This window comes from Pelecanus crispus, chromosome 6 (genome assembly GCF_030463565.1).
Source record: "Pelecanus crispus isolate bPelCri1 chromosome 6, bPelCri1.pri, whole genome shotgun sequence".
NCBI lineage: Eukaryota > Metazoa > Chordata > Aves > Pelecaniformes > Pelecanidae > Pelecanus > Pelecanus crispus.
This window is the reverse complement of record NC_134648.1, coordinates 59,781,298-59,804,475: the sequence shown is the minus strand read 5'-3', so window position 1 is coordinate 59,804,475 and position 23,178 is coordinate 59,781,298. Positions and strand designations below refer to the sequence as shown.

Below are 23,178 nucleotides of genomic sequence, written 5' to 3'. Positions count from 1 at the left end.
ATTTCAATTCTGGGATCTGTTACCAGGGTAGAGCAGCAGACCTGTCAGCTGCAGGGAGGATACCACCTGTCTTTCTAGCCTGGGCTGAAGCATGCAGAGATGTGAATGACTGTGCTTGAGATCAGTTTTATCTCCAGTGAGTACATGCAAACAGGTGTTTACACGCTCTGAAGCTGGTCACATCTAAGTAATACATAAGGCAGACATAAAGCAAAAGGTGTGTTTCTGAGACTGTAGCTGCTAATACCCTATCAAGAATCAAAATAGAATATAACTTCTAATTTGAGAGATTTCTTTTGCTTTTCAGAAGGATTTTTTTGAGCCCAAAGTTAAAGGTTGTTATATATTAGGGGATGACAGATTAGTATCTACTTCCTGTTTTATTTTATCCTTGGATGTCTTCCTAATATCTCTGAAGGAATTGGCTGACCTGTCCTGGAAGTGCCTGAACAGCAGTGCTTGAACCACCATGGTTTTCAGCAAGGGTGTTAATGTAGGCTGGAATTGTCTTTGTAGCTGAAGGTGGACTGTAAACTATATCTGTTCCAATATGTTGCTTTTCAGTTGTTTCTGTTAAGAGTGATCAAACTGCACTGAAAGGAGGGGAATCCATCTCTGGGGCTCTAGTGTTAGCAGTCTGATTCTAGCCTTTTGCATGTGGATCAGGTTCTAGCTTTTGCTTTTTATATGTATTTGTATATATTTCAGGATATCATATATGGTAATGGAATTATGCAACTCAATAAAACTAAGTCTCTTACATTGCAAATGCTGCCTGTATTTCTTAGCAAATAGTTAATAGAAAGAGCAGAATCTTCCTTTGTCTTTAATGCTTTATAGTACTAGCACCCAAAGCTTTCACACAGTATTGTTTTAGTGGAGTGGGAAGAGGATGTAATGTGTGGGTTTCTACTTCCATGGAACCTGCATTGTTGGTCCAGTACCTCCCATATGCTGGGTCTTGCTCAGTGTGCCCATAGATATAAGGGAATATGATGATAATATAAGGGAATATGAGGTACTTTGTGGGGAGGGGATAGTGGCAACCAAGCATGAGGTGCAGGCTGTTTCCTGCCCCTGGCAGGCCTTCTGGGTGGTTGGATTAATTGTCTTTGTGGCCACTTTTGGAGCCATTTGGTTATCTTAACTTGATGACAAAGTTTATAGATGTAGCTACATAATAACTTCAAGTACTGAGAGAAGGAGCTTTCGGGTTTAAGAACTTTTGTATTGAAATATTTCTGACAAGGACTTCTGAAAGATCTAGTTTTGCAGATTTGCTTCTAGGTAATTAAAGTGAACAGTGTCTTAGTGTCTGCAATTATATAATTTGTGAATCTGTATGTATACTTTGTCCAATTGTCCAAGTCATCAGTGAAAATGGTCAACAGTGTTGGTCCCAGTATTAATCCCTGGGGAACACCGCTGTGACTGGCCCCCAGCTGCACTTTGTGCCATTTGTCACAACCTCTTGAACCCAGCAGTGCATCCAGTTTTTAGTCCACCTCACTGTCCGCTCACTTAGTTGGTACTTCATCAGCTTGTCTATGAGGATACAATGGTAGCCAGTGTCAAAAGCCTTACTAAAGTAGGGATGAACAGCATCTGCTGCTCTCCCATCAAGGTTACAAGGTTGGTCAGGCATGACTTCCTCTTCATAAATCCATGCTGACTATTCCCAGTCACCTCGCCCTTCATATGTTTGGGAATGGTTTCAAGGTTTACTTGCTTCAACAGCTTCCCTTCACTCAGCACCAGGTAAGGCCACACCTGGAGTACTATGTCCAGTTCTGGGCTCCCCAGTGCAAGAGAGATAGAGCTACTGGAGGGAGTCTGGTAGAGGGCCACTAAGATAATTAAGGGGCTTTCTTCATATGAAGAAAGTCTGAGCAAGCCATGACTGTTCAGCCTAGAGAAAAGAAGGTGCTCAGCAGGATCTCCTCAGTGTGTATAAATACCCGAAGGGAGGGTGCAAAGAAGGCAGAACCAGGTTCTTTGCAGTGGTGCCCCTTGACAGGGCAAGAAGCAATGGGCACAAACTGAAATAGAGGAGGTTCCCTCTGAACATCAGGAAACACTTGTTCGCGGTGAAGGTGACTGAGTCGCCATTCTTTGAGATATTCAAAAGCCATTTGGACATGGTCCTGGGTGGCTGGCTCTAGGTGGTCCTGCTTGAGCAGGGGGGTTGGACAAGTTGACCTTCAGCCATCCATTCCAATGTGAGATTCTGTGAGTGGTTTTTTTAAGTTTGTTTAAATGGTTTTTTTCTGATCCTCTTTCACTGAGGATAAATCTTCTTTACACCAGGGCCTAGGATTCCTGAAGGCAGGTCTTACCAGTGAAGAAGGCATAGAGTACCAAAGTCTTTTTTTTTTCTTGTGTCCTTTGTCACCAGGTCCTCTGCCCCATTCAGCAGAAGGCTCACACTGTGCCTAGTCTTATGTTCCTTCAGCTCCTGATGCACCTGTAGAAGCCATTCTTACTGTCTGTCTTCTTGTACTTCATGTCCTTGCCAGATTCAACTCCCAAGTGGGCTTTGGCTTCCCTAACCGCATCCCTGCGTGCTCAGTGTGTTGCTTCCTCCTAGGTCACCTGGGCCCTGCTTCCACCTATTCTGTTTCTTTGTTTGAGTTTTTCAGGAGCATCTTGTTCATTCATGCACTCCTGCCACCTTTGCTTAACATCCTGCACATAGGGATGGGCCATTCCTGAGCTTGGAGAAGTGATCATTGAAAGTATCACCTCTTTACAGTTCTTAAAAATGATAGAGTAGTAGCAGAATAGCTTTCTTTCCATCCTTCAGTTTTCAATTGCATGCTCTTAGAAGAGGTGAAAGTAGTAGGCCACTAGAGCGTATTTTGTGAAACTAAGAACAGATGCCCGAGTTAGCAAATACTGAGTTATCCTCTTGTATCAAATCTCTGGTTCCAGGAAGCTATATAAGATTTGTTGGAGCACTTGATGCTGCTACTTTTTTTTTTTTAAGTACAACAGACTATGATCTATCATTTTGAAAACTTTTGTCTAAAGGTAAAAGTGTTGTGTTTAGGCATATGGATGACTTTTGTTACATTTTTAATATTGTTATAGGCAGCATTTCAGTGCTTATCAAAATGGTTCTGTTTTACTGCTTTGATAGACACGACACCTTATTCTGTTTTTAAAATTGATTTTCCGGACTTTCACTGGGATGTAATGAGTTGTTGTCAATATGGTCTTCCATTGACTATTGATGGAATGGAATAGAGGTTGATATCAATGTTCACAAAGTTGGGCTTAATTCTTCAAAACCAGCGATAAAATGTTTAGATCTTTTAGTCTTCACTGATGCCCTGCTCCTATTTACAGGTTAATTTATTAAGTTCTACCAATTGAACCCTTGATACAAAAGCATTTCTTTAATGCATCTGCATAGGTTGTTTTGTGTTGAACATGTTACTAGGAAATAGCTACTGGTGTGACCCATTTGTCCAGTTTTTAGGGTTTTTTTTACATAAACCAAACTGACTTTTCAAAATAGGCTCACAACCTTCTGAGTCAATGCTCCATTGCCTTGTTGTACAGGCTGTGGCATCTTGGTGGTCTGAGCTTCCAGGTGGTATGGCTAGAGCTGCTAGGATTCAGGAACTTGATGAGACTAAGACATTTCAACAGTCTTTTTGTGGTACTCCATCGCTAACCTCTCTAAGGCAGCAGCACTTCTATAACTACTACTGCTCACTGTGGAGAGTAATACTGCCTGGGTTTGGATGTTCCTGGTATGTCTTAATGTTTGGAGCCAGTTGTGTATATATATATATCTGTGATCTTGCAACTGGATAATCTTTTCTTTGGAAGCTGCCTTCTCCAAATAAAGTGGGTCTCAGCAGGAAGCTGAGCTGTGTATGGATGAATTTCTTTCCTTGAGGAACTTTGCTCGCTGGAATAATATTTTTAGACTTGCAGAAAGCAGGAAGGGTTGGCTGGTGAAGAAGGAAAAATGGCTGTCTACTTTGGATGACCAGCAACAACATTCATCTTCCACTTTGCTAAGCAGAGTTGCATTGATAGCATATTAATATATTAACTCTCCTTAAAATAGAGAAGCATCCATTCCCTCTGGAGTATGCTGCACCTGATTCTGTCAGTCAGGAGCAAGTAAAATGGATGTTGTCAGGCCAATTTGAGAGGCTTTGTGTGCTGATACAGTGAATAAGCTGATATAAATGTAAAGCTTAGAGTTGCAGAAAATAACTGTTGGTTTTTCCTGTGGTTGTCAGATTCAGATTGGTATCTGTTCTCTGCCCCTTTTTCTAAAAGTTAGCATTCAAACAGTTATTTCACACTTTGTTCCTGGCTGATGCTTGGGAATAATAGTGAGCTCTGTAAGGGTTCATGAAGTTACAATTTTTGCATTTCTCAATGCTCTATTAAAAAATAGAATTCCTGCTTTCAGGACAATGACAGATAATGTTGTGATTTCCTTCTGTCACTGTAGGATGCCTGGCTTGTACAGCCTGTTTCTCTGGCTTATTAAATCTTTGAATCAATGCCTGAATATAAAAAACTGTCCCATTGCACTTTGAGTTTGGGCATTTAGAAGACTAGAATGAAACGATAGCCTAATGCGATAACTGCTCACTTTATTTTGTGGTGTCTTGTAGTTGGTCTCTGCGAGTGGTTTGGAGGTATAGTGCAGAGTTTCATATAAAGATATGAGCAGCCAAAAACTTGCAAACTCTAGTAAACAAAGGTCAGTGTCTTAAAGGTAAAGTGTATGCCTACTTTGAAGGTGGGAAGTTAGTGCAGTGATGCAGCTTTAATTTGTTTTACTGGGGTTTTACTGTTCTACTTGAAGAAAGCAAAACTGTGAAGTGCAACTTTAAGGAACATTTTACCTTCTGTAAAGATACAACTTTATCTTTTCCAGAAAACTCTCAAAAATGCCAGATCAGGTTAATAACAAAAAGCTGGTTTGAGCACATTTCTGCAGACTTCTACCCTGACAGTATATGACACATTGGCCTAAGGCATAGGACATGAGCAGTCTAGTTTTGGAAAGTACTGCTTCTCCCAGAATGCATTTTTCTCTGGTGGATAGAGATTTACCAGTATCACCTGCAGCAAGATGTCAGGAGCAGCTTCTCTGTGATAATAGTCATGGTGTTTGTATTCAGTTCTGGTCCCTGGTGTTCCGTAACGAAGAATTGGTCAGAGTGGAAGTCATCTCTCTCTATCTAGAAATTTGCCAGACTAGTAGATAGTGGTTCTATTTGTGGAAGCAGGAAACTTAGCTTACAAGAACTGAGAAGCAGAATATTAACAGTACCAGCCACTCTTGTCAGGAGTCATTCTGCTGCTTCTTCTCTTGTTCTTGAGATTATATTAAGTAGGAACAAATTTTCATTCTGGGCTGATGATTCATGGGCTTAAGCTGCGCCAGGGGAGGTTTAGATTGGAAATTAGGAAAAATTTCTTTACGGAAAGGGTGGTCAAGCATTGGAACAGGCTGCCCAGAGAGGTGGTGGAGTCACCATCCCTGGAAGTGTTCAAAAAGGAGGTAGATGTGGCACTGTGGGACATGGTTTAGTCTAGTCTACCCTTGATTGGCTTAGAGTAGACTTGGTAGTGTAGGTTAATGGTTGGACTGGATGATCTTAAAGGTCTTTTCCAACCTAAACGATTCTATGATTCTATATAAATTTCATCTTGCAGGTGTTTCAGGTGTGACTTGCTTGTTAATGCAATGTCTAGTTCACTGTCCTTTACTGGTGAAGAAGAAACAGCAGTATTCCTGGTGAAGGAGACAGGGCTCTAGATGTGGCAGCAGGCCTTCAAGCTGCTTCTTGAGCTGTGGCTCCTTGCTGCGGCACAGGAAGCCGTGCAGGTGTAAGATGAGATTGAAAGGTGCTGGATCTCCAGAGGCCTGGGACTGTTGAAAGTCCAAACCATTGGAATCTGAGGAAAGTGGGTTATCTATGCTGGCTGTGCAAAAATGATATAGCCCCAGGAAAATAGGGATGTAGGTAGTTAGAAATATTGAAGTCCCAGTTTGGAGGGGTCAGAGGCAAGAGATACCCAGGCTTCCTAGGGGTTTGTACGGGGACTACAGATATGGTTGCAGCTCCTTATCTGAACACTTTAGAATATTGCTTGAAGGGTCTGGTCAGCCCTACTCGGGGTTTTGGTGCACGGCCTGCCTGGGGATCAGAGGGATTGGTTGGTGACATGGCTAGTGGTTTACATCAAAATAAGGCAGGGTAGGAAAACTGATTTTCAGCACCCATGTTATCGGTGCATTAGTATACTTGAGGCAGCTATCTTGTGAAAAGATGCTGTTCGATCATTTCCCTTAACACAGAGAAGAGGGCTTTGTTCAGAAAGTGGTGTGGCCTTCCTGGATGTGTTCTGCGACTGGAGGGGGCAATGCATTTACTGTAGTGTGTGTGCTAAAATAAATATTCAAAATATTTCTGCTTTGGTCTGTTTTGTCACCTGCAAACATATTAAAAAAAAAAAAGTGCTACTAAGCAGTTCTGCCATAGTTCTTCTGAATTGTGAGGATTAAAATTCTGAGATGCTGATGGCAGTTTACAGTACCTTGTGGTCTGTATACATTTTGGTATTACTTTCCCAAACATCTGAAAGCTTGGGGGGTGAAGCCAAGTAATACTTAATATGGCTGCATCTTTCTTGTTCCTGACAGCCCAGTAAATGCCTGTGTTAAAAGCTTTCTTATTTCAAACCACTGCAGTGTCACTAGTTTGAGTAAACATGGAGTAAGTAAATAATAAATAATAAGTAAATAATAAATAATAAGTAAACTTATTCTTAAGGACTCAAGTTGCCAACTATGAATGCCAGAAGATTAAAAAGGGGTTTGGAAGAACCTGCTCCTTCATTTTCAAGGTCTAGAATAAAAAGGTCAGAAAACTGCCAGTATTTTGCCTGAAACTTCCAGTCACACTTTCTAGAACAGTCACCATTTTAACCACTAGATAGGGAGTGGGCTTAAGGCAAGTGGGTTTGGAAGGCTTTCCAACTGGTGGTAAGCCCTCAATTACATCACTTATCAGGCGTTCATTGCAGAAACTTCTTAAATACTTTTTTCACAACGTGCATAGCACTTAAGTGTTGTCAGAAGTTCTTCTCCAAACTGTCAAAATAGTATTCATTTGGGATTTAGAAATGCTGAGTGCTTGGTCTGCCATGGGTCTTTTCCAAGGACCCTAAAATTACAGTCTCTTGAAGTGTAGTTGTAACTGGGCTTGAGGGCTGTGATGTCTTCAGTGAGGGTTCCCCAGCAAAAAAAGCCCCTAATCATTAGCACCTGCCACAGGACAGGTCTGTAATAATTTTGTTGGGAAAGTTTTTCCTTTGAGCTATGAAGAAATACTTTGGAGGTGCTCTTTTTATCACTTGCATTGCATTAAATCTGTGCACTGCTACAATTTATACATTGGCAGCCACTGCACGACCTTACCGTAGAAACGAAGAGCTCAATTTTCCTCAAACATCACATGGGTACATGTGGAATGAATGATGGTAATGCTGATTTGTTATTTCCAAGAATGGCCAGCGATTTTTTTTTTTTTTTTTTTTTTAAATACATCTAGCTGATGTCACTCTGTACCCACAGCAGGAACGCAGGCAGGTGTACCATCTGGGTGTGAAAAAGTGCAGCATGCTCTCACAGAGATGGCGTGCTGCTCCAAACTTCTTTTTCCTCCCTACTACCATGAACTCGGTCCTCTTTCAACATAAGCTGTCTGGTATCTTTCAGAATTGTACAAGGCACACAACATCATTTAACAGCAAGCACATTAACTGGTGTAGGTATTCCCACGTGTCCTAGAAAGCTTAAGAAAATGCACATGAATGCCCACTGGAATTCTCCATACTCTTGTGTGGAGAATTTTCCTTGTTCACACCAGTTTGTAGTGCAGTTCCTGGCTGCAGCTTGGAAGTCCTTGGCATCAGTTATGCATTGAATAGACACTTCTGTACTGTTCAGGTGTGTTTTGTTGTTTGTGGTCTGATAGTGATCCTAAGCACTGCTGGTCAGGGTGAAGTGCTAGCAGTGCCATCTCTGAGCACACCTTTAGGGAGTTAATCTGCTGTGGGCAGAAGCTTGATGGAACAGCTGTGCTTCACTCTTAGCTATAGAAAAATACAGCAGTTATTTTAAAACTGCTTAGATTCTCTTCTGTAAGGACAGGGTATTCCAGGAAACAACACAAAACTGTAGCTGAATTCAGATATTTATAACTTCAGGCACAATTTAATTGTGCACACTGGGTAGTGTCAATTCAGTGTCCAAATATAGGTCCTTAAGCTTTTTTTTTTTTTTGGTTCCAGCAGTGGTATTGAAACATTCAGCCAATTTAAGTTGTTACAAGACATGAATGTATAATGAAACTCATTTTGAGGGCAAGAATAATGCTGCCACATAGCATAGAACAGGTCTTAAAGCTTGTAGAAACTTGTTTTCTGCTGTGGATATCATCTGGTCTTCCTCCTTTTTGTTAGGGAGATTTGCAAGATGTTTTTTGTCACTTCATGTAAGTATTGCAAGGACTGTGGGTAGGAAGTCCTTTTGAATGAAAGGGATGTGGTGTATCTGATGTACAGTTACATTTAGATCACCTAGCTGCTTGGAGGAGAAATTTCAACGTGGATTAGTTACATTAGAAGGGCCCAGAAACTGTGGTGATCTGCTGCCTATGTCGTGATTGGAGATGTGGGTTGTCAGTATGATAGCTCTACATAATTATCTGCCTGGAAAGGAGCAGCCTAGCAAGCAATAGTAAATCATATTGGAGTTGCAATATGTGTAGGAAGCAGAGGGTAGGCAAAGGTGTTAAGACAAAAAATAAAAAGAACTGATAGGAGGATTTTTCAGTGCATAGAAATAATCATGAGCCCAATTGCTACTAGGTTGCTTGAGGGCATTCCACTTAGGTGGAATTATTGTTGCAATTAAACAGTAGTCCTTGGCATTAAGCATCTTCAGCTTTAAATCTCTTCCTTGGAGACAGTCCAGTTAATTGGAATATATGTAATTGCCTAGTTTTGTATTATTTATGCCATTGACTATAATGCAATTAAAAAAGGACTTAAAAAATCTATGCAGTGATACCCAAGAAATTTTTTTTGCTGTTCAGCCAGGCTTAGTTTCTTATGCTTTGTTACATGAAGCAGATGCAGTAATATGAGACCTTATCGCTCTCTACAACTACCTGAAAGGAGGGTGTAGTGAGGTGGGTGGTGGTCTCTTCTCCCATGTAGTTAGCGATAGGATGAGAGGAAATGGGCTTAAGCTGCGCCAGGGGAGGTTTAGATTGGAAATTAGGAAAAATTTCTTTACAGAAAGGGTGGTCAAGCATTGGAACAGACTGCCCAGAGAGGTGGTGGAGTCACCATCCCTGGAAGTGTTCAAAAAGCGGGTAGATGTGGCACTGTGGGACATGGTTTAGTCTAGTCTACCCTTGATTGGTTTAGTGTGGATTTGGTAGTGTAGGTTAATGGTTGGACTGGATGATCTTAAAGGTCTTTTCCAACCTAAACGATTCAATGATTCTATGATTCTATGTAGTGATATATATCCAATATGCATCCAGTCTTTTCTGTGCATCCTAGAGAATTTACATACAAAAGATGTATCTGATGTTACATACACACACTTTTTTTTTTCAGTAACACATGGAGGAATGGGTTAACTTCTTGTTAGGAGAAGTTTTTCCACCCCTTTAAAGAGGTGCTGCCTCTTTTTTGGTGGTTAAAATTATTATGATTCTTAGTGACTTAGAAGCAGTTGCAGTGAGGGCTGATCCATGTGAAATGTACATTTTGGGTTAAAAAAACAATTCCCATTGAAATGATGTGTGCTTAGATACCATCATCCTAAAGTTTTTTAATTGCGTCCAAGGCTCTGTCAAAATTTCGAAGCACAAGCTGTCTTGAATGGGGACTGAACTTCTGCTCTTAGTTGTTCACTTTGCAGCAATGTAATGAGTGCTATATAGTTTTGTTGCACCTCTATTAACATAATATTGCTGAATTTTAACTCTTACTCATGTCTTTGTAGTTATCAGGAATGACTTATTTTCTTACTGTTTAAACTTAGTCTGTCTCTAAGCAAAATACTGGAAATGGTCATAAAAGGTCCGAGTTCATGATCACCTAAGTCATCGTTGATACTAAGGTTTACAAAAAGCAGTTTTAGTGACTATCCTGTATTTACCCTGTGAAGTGAGTACACTGTGAGCATGCTAGCATGGTTCAAGAAGTCACTGAAATGATGCACTAAAGTGATTTTGAGCATTGTTGGCACATTGCAATGGAAAGTAGATCAGGTTGTGTTAAGCCATCACAGGAGCTAGTTTAGAAATTTATGTAATTTTTGGATCTTTACAAATCAGTTTAAGTACAGGCAAAGGTAGCACTCAGTTACTAGTTCATGTCTTAGCATATGAACATTTGAAATTAAACATTTCGTAGTATGTTATTTCCTGATGTATGTTTACAGGGTAATAGGTAAAACCAAAGTAACTTTCTAACTATAAGTCTTACATAGCTATGATGTACTGGCTAATAAAAATTTGGGGCAGTATTAACATTTATGTATTTATGGTTTTACAGTTTGGGGGAATTTTCTTATGTGAGCGTTGGGAGGGTAGCTCTTGACAATAACTGATTAGTTGTTGTCAACTAATTCCTTAGTGAATGAGTTGTTGTCAAATCATTCGTTTTGTGGACCAAACCTTTTTTAAAGTTTCTTGTATATGTTGCAAGGGTTGCTTTGGGGATTACACAGTCATAGCACACAGCTCTTCCAGCATAAAACATGTAACCAGTGTTCTCACAAACAATCAAAATGTAATTTACATCTGAGTTTATTGAAACACAAGTCAATCATGTGACTGTCTTATGCCTTAGTAAACAGCTCAGCTGTAGAATTAAGTAAAAGGAGGATCTTGTTGAAAAACAGATGCTTTGCATGAACTGGATTTTTCTGTGTAAGTACAAAAGCAAAAATGTTGTCTCGATGTTTTTTGATGTACTTAGTTGACATTAACTGTTTTTAAAGTAGTGACAAATGCATATACTGTAATTGTACTCAAACCCATCCTGTAGGAAGAGAAATGAAGCATTAAGAATATAGACATATATTTCTAGTGATTTTTTTTTTGCCAGTAGGTTCTTTTCATTAGTGAAAACTCGAGAAATTTTCAGTACTGGTGTGGTTTTTTTTCTTTTCCTCTGGTTGTTTTTGCTCATTCAGTGTTTAAGACTTTTATTCTTAATCAGTTAATTTTAGATGATTGTAGTTTTGATATGATACTGTGCCTACTTTAAGGAATAGCAAAGCTTACAACCACTGGCTTGATAGATTTCTTGAAGAAAATAGATGTTTGGGAGAAGCAAGTAGCCCAGAGAGTGGAGACAGAGGTAAAAGGAACCTAAACGGGATAAAATCCATCTGTTAACTGATTGTGAAAGAAGAGGAAAAAGTGTGGGGAGAAATACCTGAATCAAAAAACATGAGGCTTGCAGAGAGTTTATCTCAGGAAGACTGTTCTTGTTAAGAAGTGATGGGGACAACCTATTTCATTTGCTTTACCTGAGAGAGGAAACGTGCAGAGTTACAAATGGGCCATGTGGCTAAATCAGGTCTTTGAAAGGAAAATAAAACTGAAATTCTGTATGAAGTAGGAGAAGCTGACCTGGGTGACTTCACAACCTCATGAAGAAGGGAAGCTTACTACATTGCAGCTTGGGCTGCAACAAGCTGGGTGAACCTACTGGAGGAAAATCCCTCTGTGGTGTTTTTCCTGCTCTTGGTTGCTGTCCCTGTTATTTTTCCTCTGGTAAAAGACAGGGTGGGGGGAGAAGAGAAATAAAGAAGACTAAGATGAGGATGAAAACTGTAGAGTTTAAAAAGAAACAGAGCAGAGCAACTTCTGTTCTCCCTGTTCCTCCAGGAGATGGTGGATGGTGCTCAGTGCTGTTCTTTAGAGATGGGAAGATACTAAGGGATGTGGTAAGTCTTTTTTAATCAAGACGACTGAGGAAGAAGCCCTGTGACTTTATGGGGTCTTGAATCTGGGGAGCAGACACTAGAAAAGGAGGGAGGAATGGTAAGCAGATTCTCATAAGATGGAACTGGAAGAAAACTGCAGTGTGTAACCAATATATGTGTGTGCCAGGATCTCCCTCTTCCTGCAGAATATGTTTGGAGCTGTGGGCTGCTGCTGGAGACTGCATTCTTGACTTAATGATCAGATGAAAAATCTAAGCATGGCAGTCCTTATATTTTATATAGGAGAGAGTTCACAGTTTCTTAACTAGCAGGAAGGAACTGCATTTGAGGGGTGCAAGTTGTTTTGGACGAGCAGAAGAACGTAGGGCACTCTGTATTCGCTGGGCTGTGCATTGGACTGTTTCCGAGTACAGCATCTTGCCACAAGGAGGAAGTGTATCAAAGCTAGCTCTTAAAGGAGAAAATAGTGTGGGTTATGGCTAAGGGATTTCTTGGGAAACATAAATTTACATTGGATTTTAAGTGGAATGCAGTTCTAAGTGGAAACAGTATGGGCTCTTCTATCATTAATCTAATTAGTGTTTTCTATAGGTTATTTTTGTCAGCATTGTCATCAGTGTTATGGCAATACTTCAGATTCTGTTCTTTTTAAAAAAAAAAAGCTGCCTTGTTATAAACACTCTATAATCACAGGAGGTCCCACTTCCAAAAGACCTCACAGCTTAAATAGAAGAACAGAAACATGCTGGAGAAAGAAAGTACACAAACACGGTAAACTGCAATGACATTGTATTTAGTAGAGCTTTTGGGGCAAGTTTATAGAGGAAATGAAGAAACGGAAGAAAAAGGAAAGGGCAATGGTGGGAAAGGAGAATTAATAGCAGGAAGAGAAGAGAATGAAGTACAGCAAAGGTGAAAGATTGAGAGCTGGGTGGAAAGGGGCTGAATCAGTAACTAATTAGTCATTTATTTAGTGCGAATGTCTAGGTTAATACCTTAGGAGTGATGAGAGTGTTAATGTGGTTTCCAAGTGACATGATGTAGGTGGTTTTCACAAGCAAACATAGTGTTCATTGTAAATGTATAAACTGAATTTTTCTTAAAGATCACAGATCTCTTCCTCCACCCACACTGTTCTTACACTTCTTGATTTCATGCTTTCTATTTGCTATAAAATGTATTTATCTTTTTACCCGCAGTCATAAGATCCAAGTTTAGGAGAAAAAAAACTTGATCAGTGGAAGCAAAAGATCACATTCCCCGTAAACCTGGTCATATCAAGTGTAAAATTATGTTCTCCTACATACAGATTGGAGAACTCCTGTCAATTGCCTATAAGCATTAAGCTTGTCCCTTGAGACCCTGGCTGCTCAACATATGTTGATACAAGAGATGATACACTTCTCTCTCTGAAGTAGATGGAAAAATTACTTAGTCTAGGCAATCAAACTAGAAAAAACATTGCAAGCCTGATTTGTGTACATCCTACTCATCTGTCCTCCCTCTCGATGCAGCCAAGGAACATATCCCGCAACCACCTACTATACTCACCTCTCTGTGCTCTTTGCACGGCTTGAGAATTCCCTCGTCTTCTCCTTGTCTGCCCTTGTCGACCCCTATCTGTCCTTCTAATACTGATTCTAGCTCTGCACCCCTCACCTTCTGTGCTAGTACATGCCAAGAAGTTGCGTGGGGTGGGAACTGTTATGTAATGAAAACATAATGTAATTAGCATCTACAAAGATCTGAATTACAGAAGATACAATGTTAAGATACTGCATTGGAAATATACTGAGTCCTTGAAGCAAAGTTAAACTTGAATGGATAACTCTTGCTGTGGGAATTCCTAATTTGGTTGTTATTGTAAAAGCTCAGTGCATTTTTGAGAAGCTGGTTTACTACTCTCTAAAGCAAAAAGTTATAGCTGAAGCAAATAAGGCTTATAGGATCATGTCAGGTCTGTCTGCTGGCCAGTTCTTCCCACTTCACTCATCGACTTGTTGGATGTTTTTAATCAAATTTGACAGAGTGGGAGAACTTAAAACATAAGTTGGTCCACTGGATAGAGAAAAAGCTGTATTGGGAACAGTTTATTTGCTTGGCCTGTTAGTCAGCATGTGTGCTGATGTTTTTACCCAACATGCGCATTTACATCAAAACCTGCAAAAGAAGATGCTGCTGGGCTAGTAAGGTCATGTGGGGAAGGAACTGAAAGCAGTGTGGAGTCCCAGAAGAGATGAGGAGGGTAGCTGGGAACACTGCAGGCATTCTGGGACCATTGGAAAAGGCGTGTATAAGAAAGGGAGATGCACATCCAGAAGACATCAGACTTCATATATTCTGCAATCATGTATGATAAATTCTTTTAAACTAATACAGTTAAATACTTAAAAATTAATATGGTGTTTGCTTAGCACAATGATTATATTCACAGTGTTGTGACAAAGGTTGCAAGCTTGTATTTTTACCCAGTGAGTGAGAAGTGGGTATCTTTATAGTTCCTTATGATGGATTTGATTTTTTTTTTTCCTGTCAAACTTAACTGCAGCTCTGCGTAGTGCTGCGATGAACTTCTTGGTGCTCATACAAATGTTAAAAGTTGGGGAGGTTTGTTAATGATTAAATTGATTTTTTTTTTCTGAAGTATTGTTCGGGAAAATCCATATTTTATTATCCAAGCTTGGAGTTGCTCCCATATGGAAATGTGGCCCTGTGATGTCATCAAGTTCTCTAATACCATAAGTAATAGCTTTCTTAAATAAAATGTTTAAGCAGTCATGGGTTTTTTGGGTTTTTTTTTTTTTCGTTAAAAACCCAAACACACACACTTTGTAGCAATTCTTTAGTATTTCTTTAGGGATTTTTGTACAGACTTCTCATGGTTACCTTCTAAAACTGCTAGATGAACATGCTCACTTTTTAAAGCTGTAAGTCAAGGGGGGGGAATATTTTACAGCTCATTAAAATATTATTTGTGTGTGATGTGGAAACAAGTTCAATGTCTGACACAACACAACTGCTCTTTGACAGCAGCATTAGAGGGGGGAGATGGGTCATTTACACCCCTCCCTGGCAGTTTTGGCATGATTCTTTTTGCCAAGCCAGCCGATACACTATATTTGGAAATGTGGCTGTGTTGTGTGTTACCAAGCTTGTTCATCATTGCTGTCAGTGTACTCTCTCTTTGCAGAATGCTTTCAGGAATTTTCAACAACGTTCATTTGAAAGGAAACATGGCATAGTACTTAAAAATATTCACCAGAAGACAATCAGAAAAGCAAACTTGCAAAAAAAAAAAAAAAAAAAAAGCCCAAGCCACTTTTCCACTGAAATGCCTATTGCTGCTTCTTCAGATATTTATGAATTCTGCAGTTCATCTCAGTCTTGAAGGATTTTTTTGTTTTTCTCTGCATGTCATGCAACTATATTTTATATTGCTGCTTCTGTTGTTATGCATGTACTGGCAAACAGCCTGCCCTTTCATTGCGGTATTGGGAAGCAGGCTCATACTTTATTTCTTTCTAAACAATGGTTTTAGTCACTTGCAAAAAAAAGATGCTTCATATCTGAAATTTTATTTCAAATGTAAAATACTGTTTTTTCTGAAGGTAAAAATCTTTTTGGAATTTCAGGGATTTATGTAGAATTGAAATCTCTAAAATCTGTTTCGTTAACTAATTTTGTTAATGTTAATTTTAATTACAAAAATAGTTTCACAAAGGAACCACACTTACTTTCTCCATATTTGGTCTCATGTTATCAGTATAACTCATCACTTGCTGGTTAAATGTGGCAGAGAGCATTGCTCAACTAAAACTGCTTCTTGCCAAGTGTGAAATCCGATTGTTATGTGTTTCCAGAAATTTTGAAAAAAATTTCATAATATATTTTTATATATTGGGGAGGGGGTGTGCTTAATACTATGCTGCTCCGTTAGATTGGTATTTGGAATGTTTTCTGGACAACCATGTATAGCAGCAATTCCTTTCAAATGACGGGCTTTTACTAAAGAATACATGTCAGATGCATTAGATTTTAAATAGTTATATGTGTTTGATGTAACTGAGCAGTAAATGGAGATAAGTAATGTAGGAAGTGGAGACCTATTTTTTTGATTGGTAATTAGATAACAAAGTACAGTTTCGATCAAGACAGATGATTCCGTAGAAGGAGATACTTCCATAACAAGATACCTCAAGATATCAGTCTGCTGGTTGTGCTTTTTTGTGTGAGATTGAGATAGACTTGCTGATTTAATCATGCATGCAGAATATTTTCTCTATAGAAATTCTGATGACTAAGAAGCAGTAGTTTAGACAAGATACATGCATCAAAGGAGAGAGTGAAGATACTTCCAGAGCTTATTTCATGTTTGTATACTGGTAGCATCCTACTGAAAAAATGCGTTTCTGATTACGGTGCCATCAATCTAATGAGTTGTGTTCCCCGAACTTGGTTTTTCCTACGAGATGTTTGCGGCATATTAACTGAGCAGTAGGAGCTGAGACAGATCTTGTATTAGCCTTGAATTTCTTACTTGCATAGAGCAGATTTTAGCTAGAGAATATTTTTTTGGCCTCTAAAACAATATTCACCTATGAAAGTAATGCAAATACTTTAGTGTTGTTCAAATTTTTCTTTTTGTGATGTTTGGGACGCTGAAGTTCACATACTCTATGATCAGCTTTATCTTTAGATGTAACCCTTGTCAATGCTTTCACTGCAAAAATAGATTCTCACTACTAACATGTTTCATATGGGGAAAATATCAAAATGTAGTGCTGACCGTGTACCATATTCATACAGCTTCATATATTGGTGTATTATTGTTCTGATTGTATGGTGGCACTTTTCATGTCTCCATGTATAATGTGTGCACGGTTGTCTTTGGGTGTTTTCTTATAAAATCTACTGATGGATGTTTATATTCCAAGCAGATCCTTCCTCTAAATACAACTCAAAAAAAAAAAAACAATAGCCTGCAGTATTTTGGTAGTTATGTATATAAAACATTTACTTAGACTGCTTTTCCTCAATTTATTGGTTGATAAGCACACTTTGTTCTAAGAAATGAGAAACCAAAATCCTTCAAAATAATTTCAGTTGTTCAACTTATCTTAATATTTACGAGCATCTTGATTGATACAAACTATATGTCATCGTAATTTATAACTTGTAACATGGAATGCACCGTGTGAGTGCTTTAATTTTCTGATGATTCTAAAGATGCAGGGGATCGTGCTTAGAGGGAATGTAGAAAACCATTTATATGAATCACCACAGAATTGCATTGTTCTTGCCCTGAAGATTTTGGACTCTGTCCTCAAACCTGCTGTTGGATCCATTACAGACCTGTCTGACTTGATTTCTCTTAAGAGCAGAAGAGTCTAAAATAAATGTAACAGGATGGCATAGGGGGGAGTGGAACACTCAAGTGAATAGGTGATGTGCAAATAAAGTCTTTGTGAAGGTGGCCTCCTGTACCAAGAGCTCTGTTTATCTTTTTACAAGTATGACAGCATTACTAGAAAAAAAAGAAGGAAAAAGTGTGTAATGGGAAGACCATGAAAATAAACTTCTCAAAGTTCTTTTTTTGTTGATACTGTTCTTCTATGGCTTTGTCTTACCCTTATTATGGCAGGCTGGCCGTTTATATTGATCTTATTTCCAAGTGGTACTATTATAAATTCAACATGGATCTAATAATGACCATTACTCCCTGCTTCATATGAGCTGAAGAATGTTATCAAATCTCGTATCAAATGTAATTGCTTGTGGTAGAGCAGCGTGTTTCAAGAGGATGTCCATTGTTAATTTACAAACTTCAAGGGGTGTGACCAGCCACTGTGATTACATTGAAGCTGTGGGACCTCTCCTTACCAGCCTGCATATGAGGGCTTTTCATGGTAGCAGCTGTATTGGGAAAGTAAGTTATGCAACTCAAGGGGGACTGATAAAATTAAGACACGTAAATGGGTTGTTTGAGCCTGTGATATCTGCTAGAGAGAGCTAAAATTGAGGAGAGGGGGGTTTATGCCCCAGGACTTCACAGTCTCTATGTACTCAGGGATAGTCTTGTTCCTTGCACTATGTTTAGTGTCATATGATGAAAGAATTTGGTTTGTTTGCCTGCCTTTTTGAAAACACCTTATAGTTTTGCCCTAGATTTTTTTTTTCCCTTTTGTTGTAAGATGATGCCTTTCCAGTCAGTTTTGGGCTCCTTTGAGTTAATAAGTTAACACTGTTAACCTTAATTTGCTTCCTCATCAAAGTTAGTATTTAATAAAAAGCCTTGGGCTTGGCAGTTTCTTGTGCACTCTAATCTTAAGGGAAAATGAAAGCAGCCAGATTATGTACCTTTCCCACTAGAAGTTTTCTAACATAGAGCATTTGTATTTAAAAGATCTGCCCTGTACAGTTACTTAACATACGGATTGCAATTGTTTCAGCTTTGGTCAGTGCGGAGAAGCAGCTTTTCAGCTGCTGGTCAACACGTTCCAGTATTAATACCAGCTGCCAAAGAACAAAACTTTTTGATAGAGTATGAGAGGAAACATTTCATTTTGCGTAAGCTAGCCACACTGACCAAGGATAAAAGGATCCCTTTTATATATACAGAGTGCTCAGAAGACCTGAAATCCAAAGTAGTACTACTGTACAGTGATTTTTTAGCATTTTTATGGATTTTACTGTGCAGTGTGTGATAACTTAAAGCTGCTATGGCTGAGGTGATCTTGATGACTCAGGCAGTTGAAGTCTCTCATACATCCAAAGTTACCTGAATGTGTCTGACTCCCCTCTCACTGCGAAGTAACTGGACATAGAATCTTCTGTACTGTACAGGAAGATATTCTATACCATATAGACTACGTAGGCTGTCCATATAGAGGTGAAAACATCGTTACAGTAACATGTAGAATCATAGAAAAATGTAGATTGGAAGGGACCTCTGGAGATTGAGAGGCTCGATTTTTGGCTTTAACTTCAAAGTTAAATCAGGTTGCTTAGGGCCTTGCAAAGTCAAATTTTTAAATTCTCCGAGGTTGCTTAGAGATGCTGTTAAATCTCCATCTTATTTCAGTGCTTAACTACTCTCATGGTGAGGAGTTCCCTTATGTCTATTTGGAATTTCCCTTGCAGTGTCATGTGACTGTTGCCTGTTGACCTTTTGCAGTGCCTGCCTGAGAAGAATGTGCCTCCACTCTCTGTGTAACTAACTCCCTGTTACATAGGTGAAGGCACTAGTGGGCTCCTTTTCTTCTCTGGACTGAACAAACCCAGCTCCCTCCTTCATGTCTTTAATCTCATGTGTCAGCCCTTTCACTATGTTAGTGGCCTTCCTCTGGACGTGCTCCGGTTTGCCAGTACCTTCTGTGCTGCATGGCCCAGAACTGTAGAGGACTCCAGATGTGGCCTCACCAGTGCCAAGCAGAAGGGAATAATTAATTCCCTTGACCTCCTGTTTATGCTCTTGCTTATGCAGCTCAAACTGCAGTTAGTTTTCATTGCTTTAAGGGTGCACTGCTGGCTTATGTTCAACTTGCTATCCACTAGAATCTCCAAGTCCTTTTCTGCAGAGCTGCTGTCTGTCCAGTCTGCAGCTGTAATGTCGTATAGGGTTTTTTTCCTTCCCAAATGCAGGACACTTTACATTTGTCTTCAACTTTATAGCCGCCACTTCCACTTTGTTGAGGTCCCTCTAAATGGTGGCCCTGCCCTCCCAACATGTTGACTGCTTTCCCTGTTTTATATCATCTGTAAATTTGCTGAGGATGCTTTCTGTCCTAGCATCCAAATCTGATGAAGGTGTTGACCAATATTGACCACTGAGGAATACTGTGTCTAACCAGTTGGCAGTTATTATTATTATACAATTATTGACCACAACTCTTTGAACCTCATGGTCCAAGGAATTTTTTGTCCATGTTGTTGCCTGCCTATTCAGTCCATGTCTCCTCAGTTTGACAACCAGGATGCTATGGAAAACAGTGTTAAAAGCCTTGCTTAAGTCAAAGCAACTGGCAACCACCAATTCTCCCTGGTCCACAGAGCCACTTATTTCTTCAGAAGGTAGTCAGGTTAGTTGTATTTGGGTTGCCTTTAGAAGTCTGTTGTCTGATCCCAGTCAGATCCGTGTCCATCGTGCCTGGAAATAGCTTCCCTTTAGGACTTGCTCTATGTTTTGTACAGCAAATGAGGTGAGACTGACTACTCTCTAGTTCCCTGGATCCTCTATCCTCTCCTGCCCCCACCTTGCTTTTCTGTTGGGTTTTGTTTGTTTGTAAGTTACCTGTTTCCTGTCATAGGCAATCACCTTGACTTTTCAAAGGTGATAGCCAGCAGCCTTGCAGCAACATCAGCTGGCTTTCTCAGTACCTTGGATGTTTCCCATCTGGCCCTACATACTTGTGTAGGTCCAGCTTACCTAAATAGTCTTTAAGTTGATATCTTTTCTCCCTTAAGCTTTGCTACTAGATGTAGAAACCTGGGAAGCCTAATAGCAGACCTTGCTGGTAGAGACCATGCCCAAAATGTTGGGTACCTCAGCTTTTTCTGTACCTTTCATCACTAGGTTGCTTCCCAATTTAGCAGCTGAATTATACTTTCCCCGATCTGTCTTTTGCTAATGGTGTACCGGTAGAACCATTTTGTCTTGCCTTTCACATCCCTCTTTAATATCAACTCCAGACAAGCTTTGGCCTCCCGAATTTAGTCTCTGCTTGCCCAGATAGTGCATCTGTATTTTCCTCTGGTTGCCTGTCCCCACTTCCATGTTACATATGTTTCTGCTTCGTTTGAGCTGAGACAGTGAGGAGTCCCATGTACAGTCAGCTGGCTTCCTGCTGTGCCTGCTGATTTTCTCCCATGTTGGGAAGGCTTGTTTTTGTGCTCCGAGAGTTCAGGAAGATGGCTGGCTGACATGGGCTTCCCAGGGCATGCTGTTTACCATTCCCTGAGCAAGCCCCAGCTCTACTGTTGTGAGTCCAGAGTCTTTAGTCTGCTGCTTTCCTTCCTTTCTTTCCTCAAGATCTTACACTACCATTTCACAATTACTGCATCCAAGGCTGCTGTTGGCCATCATATGCATGAGCAACTGCTTCCTTATTCATGAGTACCAGGTGCTGCACAACCCCGTCCCTAGCAGCCTGTTCAGCGCCAGTGTCAAAAATTGCTCCTAGTGCATGCAAGAAATTCCCTGGATATTTCACACCCTGCTATGCTGCCCTTCCAGTAGATGTTGCATGATTTAAGTCCTCCATGAGAACAAGGGGCTCTGAATACTGGAAAACCAGCCTAGGATGATGTTCCATTTATTGTGGTAACTGAAGAATTTTCCTTAACTAGTTGTCTTGAATCACAAGAAACTGCTCTGAAGATAAGCATATGATATTTTGATTTTTATTTTGAAATGGAATACTAATTTTCAATTCATTTTGAGCTATTTTAGTGCAGTCACAAATGCTAATTCAGCTGATGTCCGCAGTGCAGCTGATGAGGTAAAATAACCTGGTTTTATATAGCATAGGTACTTTGGTGTCCATAATATTTGTTCACAACTAATGAATTTGTAAGTGATCTGAAATTTTTTTTCCTCTAAGATTTCTCGTTCCTAATTACCCTGAGGTAATTAATGTGCAACTACATGAAATATTGCTTCAGATTGCACTATGTGGTTGTCTTACACTCAGGCCATGCAAATAATACTTGCATGTATATATGTGCCAGAAACAACTCCTCACCCCCCCGCCTTTTTTTTTTTTTTTTTAAAGTGACTATTAAGATCTTGTCCATTCATCATTATTGTATTTTGTTTCTTAGTAATTGGTGATAGTGTGTGTCTTAATCTGTTTTAGTTGGAAGATGGGGAAGAAGAGCCGAGTAAAAACTCAGAAGTCAGGTACAGGAGCCACAGCGACAGTATCTCCAAAGGAAATGTTGAATCTAATTAGTGAGTTATTGCAAAGTAAGTTTTGGTTTTATGCCTCTCTGGGAAAAGGGATGGTGTGCAGACCACTCAAAAACATTCTCTTGTTGAAGCCAGTGAATTCTATTAATTTTCTGTAAGTGGCCAAGCTTGCTATTTGAGCCTGCTTAAGATAGTATAGTATGTATCTCTGTTAGTATACACCATTATTGTCTTATTTATATGTGTATGTATTGAACATACCATATTTCTGGCAGCTTTTGGCTTTACATCTCAACACAAGCATGGGGGAGATCAGATTAAAACCTACTTTAGAGAACTTGACATTGAAGTTTTGTCAAAAATGTTTTTCTTGTAAACCTCAAAAATTGCACTGTTTCTGTTTATCATTTGAACAGTACTTTGAACTGATATCAGAGTAGAGAAACTAGCTGTGGAAAGCAGCAATACTACTCAGTTCAACTGTGCTGATACTTTTGTTGCTTAAATAAAATTTTTGTTGTTGTTGATTGGAAACTTTTTGTAGTGCTTGTAGACCAAAGGTTGTTTCAGTTGTTGAAGAACTTGGAACTCATCCATTGTTTCTAGTAAATATGAAAAGCAGAGCATAATTTCATACAATGATGCTAAAATACTGTTCAATCTTTTCTACTGTCATTAGTAACTGTGCTGAGCTATACTTCTTGTTGAAACAGAAATCCAAATTTCCTGGACACATCTAAATGTTGCCTTAGAAAAATTAGAATTTTTCTTAGCGTTGCTTACAAAGAGGAGACAAGGAGTTGGCAAAGCAGTTTGATGCTTATGCTACAATTGGCCTCTGCTTTGCTACCAAAAATAAAACATAGATCTAATTTCTAAGCAAAGGCGAATATCAGCTGTTCTTTTTGTCAAGCTTCCATATTTTATTCAACGCAAAGATTTTTCAAATCAGTTGAGCAAGGTAATCTTCAGCTGTCCACTTGGATTTATGTGGCTTGGATCAAGAAATCCACACACTGGCATTTAGAATATTGTCAGAGACACTGTGGATATAATGTAAAGCTAAAGCTTGGCTAAGTGTTCCTTTGCTTGTCCTTCCAGTACACATGCATCTATGAAAACAGTATTGACTAGGCAGGTCAAATGTATGTACCAGCAAATTTCTCAATTACTTAAGGTAAGCTCTGTGCTATTATCATCTGCTTTCATTACAGTACGAACGATTGCAAGCAAGCTAATGTAAACAGAG

The 23,178-nt window shown here is 39.5% G+C and overlaps 1 protein-coding gene across 4 annotated transcripts in view; it reads left to right on the top strand.

The window, feature by feature from the left end:
- The window catches only part of SETD3 (SET domain containing 3, actin N3(tau)-histidine methyltransferase), a 65,314-nt gene that overhangs the window by 4,043 nt on the left and 38,093 nt on the right, over positions 1–23,178 (top strand). For 3 of the 4 annotated variants that reach the window (XM_075712753.1, XM_075712756.1, XM_075712755.1), the window contains exons 1-2: positions 11,989–12,022; positions 21,877–21,986. In XM_075712753.1, coding sequence (XP_075568868.1) covers positions 12,018–12,022; positions 21,877–21,986 — 115 coding nt within the window. In that variant the 5' untranslated portion in view covers positions 11,989–12,017. Of the gene's footprint in view, positions 1–11,988; positions 12,023–21,876; positions 21,987–23,178 lie in introns of those variants that run through there. The other variant, XM_075712754.1, reaches the window with a different exon arrangement.